The following is a 9,505-nucleotide window of genomic DNA, read 5'->3' as shown; positions in this document are numbered from 1 at the left end:
AGCGTGACACAGACCCCCCCTAACCTGGAGGTGGGACACTTTTTTTATTTTTTTTCGTTTACCATTAATATTATAATTATTACTATTAATTCCTTTTGTTAATTTCAGCTCTGGATCTCCTAACCTCCGCCTGCACCATGGATCTCCCCGCACCAGAAGCAGTCCGCTCTGGGTCTCTTAACCTGCGCGTGCACCACGGATCTCCCAGCTAAACCAGAGGCACCATGGAGCTCCACGCAGCGGCCTACTCTGGCTATTTTAACCCAAAAACGCTGCATGCATGTCCGCGTGGCGCATTTCATATTAACCTGCAGACAGGGTTTTTCCGCGTAAGGCCCCAGAATCCCTCCAGACCCTTGTATCTCCCTGGGCTACTCCAATTGATTTCGTATCCACCCCATGCTGGACTTCCAGGAGAGGAGGGGCGCTTTCACGCGTCACTAGCCCAGCCAAGGCGCACTATTCTGGGGCACAGCAGCGTGACACAGACCCCCCCTAACCTGGAGGTGGGACACTTTTTTTATTTTTTTTCGTTTACCATTAATATTATAATTATTACTATTAATTCCTTTTGTTAATTTCAGCTCTGGATCTCCTAACCTCCGCCTGCACCATGGATCTCCCCGCACCAGAAGCAGTCCGCTCTGGGTCTCTTAACCTGCGCGTGCACCACGGATCTCCCAGCTAAACCAGAGGCACCATGGAGCTCCACGCAGCGGCCTACTCTGGCTATTTTAACCCAAAAACGCTGCATGCATGTCCGCGTGGCGCATTTCATATTAACCTGCAGACAGGGTTTTTCCGCGTAAGGCCCCAGAATCCCTCCAGACCCTTGTATCTCCCTGGGCTACTCCAATTGATTTCGTATCCACCCCATGCTGGACTTCCAGGAGAGGAGGGGCGCTTTCACGCGTCACTAGCCCAGCCAAGGCGCACTATTCTGGGGCACAGCAGCGTGACACAGACCCCCCCTAACCTGGAGGTGGGACACTTTTTTTATTTTTTTTCGTTTACCATTAATATTATAATTATTACTATTAATTCCTTTTGTTAATTTCAGCTCTGGATCTCCTAACCTCCGCCTGCACCATGGATCTCCCCGCACCAGAAGCAGTCCGCTCTGGGTCTCTTAACCTGCGCGTGCACCACGGATCTCCCAGCTAAACCAGAGGCACCATGGAGCTCCACGCAGCGGCCTACTCTGGCTATTTTAACCCAAAAACGCTGCATGCATGTCCGCGTGGCGCATTTCATATTAACCTGCAGACAGGGTTTTTCCGCGTAAGGCCCCAGAATCCCTCCAGACCCTTGTATCTCCCTGGGCTACTCCAATTGATTTCGTATCCACCCCATGCTGGACTTCCAGGAGAGGAGGGGCGCTTTCACGCGTCACTAGCCCAGCCAAGGCGCACTATTCTGGGGCACAGCAGCGTGACACAGACCCCCCCTAACCTGGAGGTGGGACACTTTTTTTATTTTTTTTCGTTTACCATTAATATTATAATTATTACTATTAATTCCTTTTGTTAATTTCAGCTCTGGATCTCCTAACCTCCGCCTGCACCATGGATCTCCCCGCACCAGAAGCAGTCCGCTCTGGGTCTCTTAACCTGCGCGTGCACCACGGATCTCCCAGCTAAACCAGAGGCACCATGGAGCTCCACGCAGCGGCCTACTCTGGCTATTTTAACCCAAAAACGCTGCATGCATGTCCGCGTGGCGCATTTCATATTAACCTGCAGACAGGGTTTTTCCGCGTAAGGCCCCAGAATCCCTCCAGACCCTTGTATCTCCCTGGGCTACTCCAATTGATTTCGTATCCACCCCATGCTGGACTTCCAGGAGAGGAGGGGCGCTTTCACGCGTCACTAGCCCAGCCAAGGCGCACTATTCTGGGGCACAGCAGCGTGACACAGACCCCCCCTAACCTGGAGGTGGGACACTTTTTTTATTTTTTTTCGTTTACCATTAATATTATAATTATTACTATTAATTCCTTTTGTTAATTTCAGCTCTGGATCTCCTAACCTCCGCCTGCACCATGGATCTCCCCGCACCAGAAGCAGTCCGCTCTGGGTCTCTTAACCTGCGCGTGCACCACGGATCTCCCAGCTAAACCAGAGGCACCATGGAGCTCCACGCAGCGGCCTACTCTGGCTATTTTAACCCAAAAACGCTGCATGCATGTCCGCGTGGCGCATTTCATATTAACCTGCAGACAGGGTTTTTCCGCGTAAGGCCCCAGAATCCCTCCAGACCCTTGTATCTCCCTGGGCTACTCCAGTTGATTTCGTATCCACCCCATGCTGGACTTCCAGGGCTGGAAGGGAGCTGTCCAGCCTCACTAGCCCAGCCAAGGTGCACTATTCTGGGGCACAGCTGCGTGACACAGACCCCCTCCTGTCCTGGAGGTTGGATTTTTTTCTTTTTTTTCTTTTCTTTTCTCTTTTATCATCATCATTATTAATATCATTATTAATATTATTATAATTGTTTTTTGTTAACTTTTTTTTTTATTATTATTATATATTTCTTTTTTTTCCTCCTTTGAGCTACTTCAATTAAATTCGTATCAACCCCATGCTGGAGAACTTAGAAAAAAAAACAAGAATTGTTCCCATGGTAAAGCTGGGATGAGCTACTCCAGCTGATTTCGTATCCACCCCATGCTGGAGAACTTAGAAAAAAAACCAAGAATTGTTCCCATGGTAAAGCTGGGATGAGCTACTCCAGCTGATTTCGTATCCACCCCATGCTGGAGAACTTAGAAAAAAAAATCAAAATTGTACCCATGGTATGGCTGGGATGAGCTACTCCAGTTGATTTCGTATCCACCCCATGCTGGAGGACTTAGAAAAAAAACCAAGAATTGTACCCATGGTATGGCTGGGATGAGCTACTCCAGCTGATTTCGTATCCACCCCATGCTGGACTTCCAGGGCTGGAAGGGAGCTGTCCAGCCTCACTAGCCCAGCCAAGGTGCACTATTCTGGGGCACAGCTGCGTGACACAGACCCCCTCCTGTCCTGGAGGTTGGATTTTTTTCTTTTTTGTCTTTTCTTTTCTCTTTTATCATCATCATTATTAATATCATTATTAATATTATTATAATTGTTTTTTTTTTACTTTTTTTATTATTATATATTTCTTTTTTTTTCCTCCTTTGAGCTACTTCAATTAAATTCGTATCAACCCCATGCTGGACTTCCAGGGCTGGAAGGGAGCTGTCCAGCTTCACAAGCCCAGCCAAGGTGCACTATTCTGGGGCAGAGCAGCGTGGCACAGACCCCCTCCTGTCCTGGAGGTTGGACTTTATAAGTTTTAGTTTTTATTTTATTTGCCAGGAATAATGAATGGAGAAATATCTTAAAGAAAGCAAATACAGTCACATCACCACTGATTTATTTAAATTTTTTTTATTTTTTTACTGTATTTCGTTTGGATCTGAGCACACGTGCACATTGACCGCGCACTTGACGTCTACTTCTCAACGTGTAGGTTAACAATGGTCTTTTCCTTCTGGGTTGTGTCCCTCTATTTGGGGCATACGAAGAATCGCTCTGAGAAGGGTCGCTATCAGGCGTGAAGTCGCTCCCAGAAGAACAGCTTTGAGAAGAGGCGCTATCAGGCGTGAAGTCGCTCCCAGAAGAACAGCTTTGAGAAGAGGCGCTGCCTGGACTGTAGCAGCTCCCAGAAGCTTGATCAGGGCTTGTTGATCCAGTGGCCCGACTGGATGTTGGTGAGGACGGCGAAGGACCGGCAGGGGGGCTGTGTGAAGGCCCGCAGTCCGCTTCCTCCTCAAGACCATCACCTGATGATTCTGACATGGAGAGGAGGGAAGGTTCGGCGGTGTCATGTACCGTAGTATGTGGTGGCTTGACGGCTGCCTCGAAATTCTGACGGATCTCAGCCAGCTCTGACGCGGTGCGGTGGAGCGCGTAGAATTTGTCTGCTGTCCGTGTGTCATGACACATGGTCTTTGAAATGTTGATCCGGTCACTTGGTGACAAAGTATTCCTTGCCTTGAAAAATAGAGATGGTTCTTCAATATTATGCCTTTTAATTTTATGTTTATTACGTGGAAAAGTGATATAATTACTTACGTATGTGGCTATTGATGTCCGGAAATCTGTGAATGTAGGGCGCCCAGGAAATCCCATGTCAAGCCAGGCGGCTTGCATCGGCACGATGAGTTTCTCGATTTTTGTGAAGTTTTCGGTGAAGAGAAGAAGGTCTGTGGGTGGGTTTAGTTTCTGTCTGATGATCATCCACTGCTCCACCCATGAGAATTCCTCTACAGTTAAGTAGAGCTGTGCGGGGCCAAACGCACGGTTGGTTTTGTGTTCCTTCACCTGTGGTGCAAAGGAGAGTGTGTGTTAATGGACATATCGGGACAAGACAGAGAGCGTTTGTCATTCCAATATTAGTAGACTTGCATTGATCACAAAGCCCGCTTGCCCGACGGTGGCTTCCTGCTGGGCCTCATCGACCTCTGACACAGTCATATTCTTTAGAACACCGGTGCGGTGTCCATACAGGCTTGCTAGGTAAACACTTAGATAGCCAAAAAACATTCTTCGCGCCTCCGGGTTGGGGTCCTCAGACAGTCCGTCTGAAAAAAAAATTATGGGGTTAGAACATGGATGTCAGTAACTCAGGTAAGTAATTTAATATAGTACAAATTTAATAAGTCTGACCAAGAAGTTTAGGGATGCGTCTCCTGGCCTGGACTTTACAGAGGTGAAGCTGATGTTTGGAGATTGTTCTGCTCAACTTCTTTTTCTTCACACTTATCTGACGCATGACTACACATGGAGCCAGGCTGGCAATACACTCTGAGATAGCACGAATCACGGCAAACACTTCTCTTCTTGGAACCCTGGACGTACATGGAGGAGTGTCCCTGAAGTAGACCATGAACTGGGACAAATTCACCAGGTAGATCTTCACTGTGTTCTCCGCTTTTCCACCATTCTGCAGATGCTCTGGCCACATGCACAGAAAGAAATAAATGGAATATTTTACATGGGGACATTTTATCTTAACTAAAAGGCATCACAGACATACTTACTGGTATATCTTGGACATATTGGAAAGGAAAGTCCAATTTTGGAAGATTGTCTGGCCCTCGGTTAGAAACGAAAGGAAAGCCATGATTCTACCCACTTTGGATCTTTGATTTTCGATCCTTTTCCTCAGACCACGGGAGCCTTTGAGATGCTGCCAATATCCCGCGATGTATTCCACTGAAAAACAAACAAAAAAAGGTTTCATAATGAAGTTTGATTCTGCGGACTTCCAGGAGGTAAACACGGGTAAATTCGCTCATCACGGCCCAGTTAGAGGCACCTATATTCGGATACAAACTTTAAAAATCATCCTTGCGCACGCATGGATCCATAAACACTTAGAAAATAGTTTAAAAAAAATCCGCGGACTTCCAGGAGGTAAACACGGGTAAATTCGCTCATCACGGCCCAGTTAGAGGCACCTATATTCGGATACAAACCTTAAAAATCATCCTTGCGCACGCATGGATCCATAAACACTTAGAAAATAGTTTAAAAAAAATCCGCGGACTTCCAGGAGGTAAACACGGGTAAATTCGCTCATCACGGCCCAGTTAGAGGCACCTATATTCGGATACAAACCTTAAAAATCATCCTTGCGCACGCATGGATCCATAAACACTTAGAAAATAGTTTAAAAAAAAATCCGCGGACTTCCAGGAGGTAAACACGGGTAAATTCGCTCATCACGGCCCAGTTAGAGGCACCTATATTCGGATACAAACCTTAAAAATCATCCTTGCGCACGCATGGATCCATAAACACTTAGAAAATAGTTTAAAAAAAATCCGCGGACTTCCGGGAGGAACAGGGGGGGGGATCCCGCTGCTGCAGCCGGAACCGAGGCACTATCCTCGGACTACTGTCTGACAGCGCCCCCGTGTGGGTCATGGTTGTCAACACATTTTTTAATAGAAAAATACAGCACGCATGGATCCATAAACACTTAGAAAATAGTTTTAAAAAAAATCCGCGGACTTCCAGGAGGTAAACACGGGTAAATTCGCTCATCACGGCCCAGTTAGAGGCACCTATATTCGGATACAAACCTTAAAAATCATCCTTGCGCACGCATGGATCCATAAACACTTAGAAAATAGTTTTAAAAAAAATCCGCGGACTTCCAGGAGGTAAACACGGGTAAATTCGCTCATCACGGCCCAGTTAGAGGCACCTATATTCGGATACAAACCTTAAAAATCATCCTTGCGCACGCATGGATCCATAAACACTTAGAAAATAGTTTAAAAAAAATCCGCGGACTTCCAGGAGGTAAACACGGGTAAATTCGCTCATCACGGCCCAGTTAGAGGCACCTATATTCGGATACAAACCTTAAAAATCATCCTTGCGCACGCATGGATCCATAAACACTTAGAAAATAGTTTAAAAAAAATCCGCGGACTTCCAGGAGGTAAACACGGGTAAATTCGCTCATCACGGCCCAGTTAGAGGCACCTATATTCGGATACAAACCTTAAAAATCATCCTTGCGCACGCATGGATCCATAAACACTTAGAAAATAGTTTAAAAAAAATCCGCGGACTTCCAGGAGGTAAACACGGGTAAATTCGCTCATCACGGCCCAGTTAGAGGCACCTATATTCGGATACAAACCTTAAAAATCATCCTTGCGCACGCATGGATCCATAAACACTTAGAAAATAGTTTAAAAAAAATCCGCGGACTTCCAGGAGGTAAACACGGGTAAATTCGCTCATCACGGCCCAGTTAGAGGCACCTATATTCGGATACAAACCTTAAAAATCATCCTTGCGCACGCATGGATCCATAAACACTTAGAAAATAGTTTTAAAAAAAATCCGCGGACTTCCGGGAGGAACAGGGGGGGGATCCCGCTGCTGCAGCCGGAACCGAGGCACTATCCTCGGACTACTGTCTGACAGCGCCCCCGTGTGGGTCATGGTTGTCAACACATTTTTTTAATAGAAAAATACAGCAATCAGTGATGTTACTTACAGATGTTTAGTGGGAATTTGGGGTACGCCTTCACCAAACATTGGATGTCCCGGCTTTCCTGCTTTGATTTAGGTCTGGTGATGCTCTGTGGCTCCTCATCAGGAGAGGTAGATCCAGAGACCACCGGGGCATCTACGTCCACCCCAGGAACCGTGCATGTGGATCCCTTTTGGAGGTCCTGTTAAATAAAGGTTCAGTGTTAAGTTTTCTGGTTCTGCCGGTACAACCAGGCCTGAGCTATGGAGCTATCATGCCCAGCAGATGTGCTCTGGTCCCGGGTAAAGTTGCTAAATAAACATTTTACACACCTCCTCCAGTCGTTTGATTGCCTTTTTTGCCCTTTTTGCCCATCTGTGCTGGTAAAGCAATTGCTTCCTTAGTTGCCCCAAGTCTGATATAAGCTGAAGGTTCTTTGCCTCGACCTCTTTGCAGGAGGTGCAGGATGTATCATCATCAAGGGGTCCTGATGTTGGATGATGCTGACCTGCTTCCTCTCTTGCTCTTGGGTCCATGTGCAAACGTGACACCATGGGAGGGCTTGGGTTTGTGGCGCTCAGGGCTCCCAGCATATTCACCGTTACCTGGTACTTCAAACCATTAATCACCTGGGCCTTCCTCTCCCCATCCATCTCCGGGTGACCTTGCTCCATATGCATGTCCAGCCTTGTGCTAGCATAACGGCAGCCATCCACTGGACAGGGCATTTTTCTGATATTGATTCTCCCGTTACTGAACCTGATCAATATCTTCCGCTCGTCTGAATTTTTAATGCCGTGATTATACCTTAGGTGTTTGCCTATATAGGTAAATACAGAATGACAGAGCGGGCAGCAAACACTCTGCTTGGGGGGCGTCATGTTGATATGTGAATCTGAAAAATAGGATACAATAACATTAGATTTATTCATTTCCCAAACCCAGGAACAGAGCCCCCTTTCCCCGCATAAAATGGCGACACAAGGACCCCCCCTATGCTTCAAACTAAAGGCAACTTACCGTGTAAGTCGGTTGAAGGTGGAGGGGGAAAGTCCGCGTGGACACCGGTTCACTCTGCTCATCGGTCAGATGTTAATTAACACAGTAAGTAATTACAGCTGCGTTCGGCTCAGGCGACCCAGAGTACGGTCAGTGACCGCAGGCGTAGCCAATTAAGCATCCAGAAGCAGGGGAGACACACTGAGAAGCCTGCTCCACCTCACACACAGCAAGGAGCTCTCAGCACCAGCCCTGCACCTACCTGCCTACCTACCCCAAATGTCAAAATTCGGTCTCCCTGATATTATGGTGCAGTTCATGACAATTCATCGCATTTAACATATGACATTTGGGTAAAAGGGGCCAAATCGCCTAACCCTAGTTTTGTGTCTTTAGGGAAATGATTCTTCACTTTTATCAATATAGCTAAACTAACTATTGCCATCATGCAAGTTTTACAAATGCACAAGGTTTTATCGAGTGAAAACATTTCAATCTGTTTGTCACTGCTGTTGGATGGGCCTATATTGTAGCTTGTTTGACGAGCTTTAGCTCAAAAGTGTGTCAACTCTAAGAATCTTACATCTGGACTAAAAATGGAAAGCCTGTTGTTCATGCCAGGAATCACAGTCAACACTGGGAGCTGAGCACCCCTAAAGGTCAGATCCTAGAATTGCCCCTGATCACCACCAACAGGATAAGAAGCTGGTTCAGTAGTAAAGCAGGTTAAATTAACCTTGTGGTATAGGTAGAGTATCTAATAGTAGAGTCGGGAGTCCTAATTTTCTGAACTAAATGATACCTGCAACCGCAGGTGTATCTATTAGCATGTTTACCACTTCCTGTAGATTAACTATCACTTTATCACTTAACCATGTTCTTAGTATACACCCCTTTGCCTGCACCTGGTTGTGTACAATTTTAAAGTGCATAGCACTGACCTTACTTGAAGAAGGAAAACTGAAAACTTACAAAAAGGTTGTATTTTCTGTCTAAACTTGGTCTAAATTTCTCCTGCACTTGGTTGTTTATATTATTTTAATGGAATTTGACTTTCAAGGTTTACCAACATCCAAAAAATGTAATTCAAACTGCATTTGCTTTGATTTACTTTTTACTTATACTTTTTATTAAATTACTTGAGTACATCTATTTTTACAGTAATTTTTATACTTATGTACAAGACATTTCAGATACTTTAAGACTTTTACTCAAGTAACATTTCAGTCCGTGACTTGGACTTTTACCAAAGTCATATTTTGGAAAGGTACTTATACTTTTACTTGACTTCGAGATTTCAGTACTTTATACAACACTGTCATTTTTATCTGCCCTCTCCAGGTAATGTACTAAGGTGACCATCCACTGATTTAGCGCCATAGCTTCACCTGCAACAAGCCTTTCCATTTTTTCTTTAACAACCTCGGTCTGGCCCTTTACCACAGCCTGCTTAAACAGCTTCTGCAGCGTGTTTGACAAT

The 9,505-nt window shown here is 45.7% G+C and overlaps 1 protein-coding gene across 3 annotated transcripts; it reads right to left on the bottom strand.

Annotated features, from left to right (window-relative positions):
- Nucleotides 1-3,385: 3,385 nt before the first annotated feature.
- Nucleotides 3,386-8,403, bottom strand: LOC118562021. 3 transcript variants are annotated; one of them, XM_036134316.1, is made up of 8 exons: nucleotides 8,047-8,403; nucleotides 7,359-7,921; nucleotides 7,051-7,228; nucleotides 5,072-5,246; nucleotides 4,698-4,985; nucleotides 4,437-4,612; nucleotides 4,104-4,352; nucleotides 3,386-4,022 (listed from the first exon to the last, which is right to left on the bottom strand). In XM_036134316.1, exons 5-8 carry the CDS (start codon nucleotides 4,915-4,917, stop codon nucleotides 3,417-3,419), a joined length of 1,251 nt encoding a protein of 416 aa, XP_035990209.1. In that variant the 5' UTR covers nucleotides 4,918-4,985; nucleotides 5,072-5,246; nucleotides 7,051-7,228; nucleotides 7,359-7,921; nucleotides 8,047-8,403; the 3' UTR covers nucleotides 3,386-3,416. The 3 variants fall into 3 exon arrangements, with proteins under 3 accessions (XP_035990209.1, XP_035990210.1, XP_035990211.1); XM_036134317.1 differs by lacking the exons at nucleotides 7,051-7,228; nucleotides 7,359-7,921; nucleotides 8,047-8,403 and adding an exon at nucleotides 6,830-6,889; XM_036134318.1 differs by lacking the exons at nucleotides 7,051-7,228; nucleotides 7,359-7,921; nucleotides 8,047-8,403 and adding an exon at nucleotides 5,510-5,955.
- Nucleotides 8,404-9,505: the final 1,102 nt, after the last annotated feature.

This window comes from Fundulus heteroclitus, unplaced genomic scaffold (assembly GCF_011125445.2).
Source record: "Fundulus heteroclitus isolate FHET01 unplaced genomic scaffold, MU-UCD_Fhet_4.1 scaffold_796, whole genome shotgun sequence".
Lineage (NCBI taxonomy): Eukaryota > Metazoa > Chordata > Actinopteri > Cyprinodontiformes > Fundulidae > Fundulus > Fundulus heteroclitus.
This window is presented reverse-complemented; position numbering and strand designations above follow the sequence as displayed.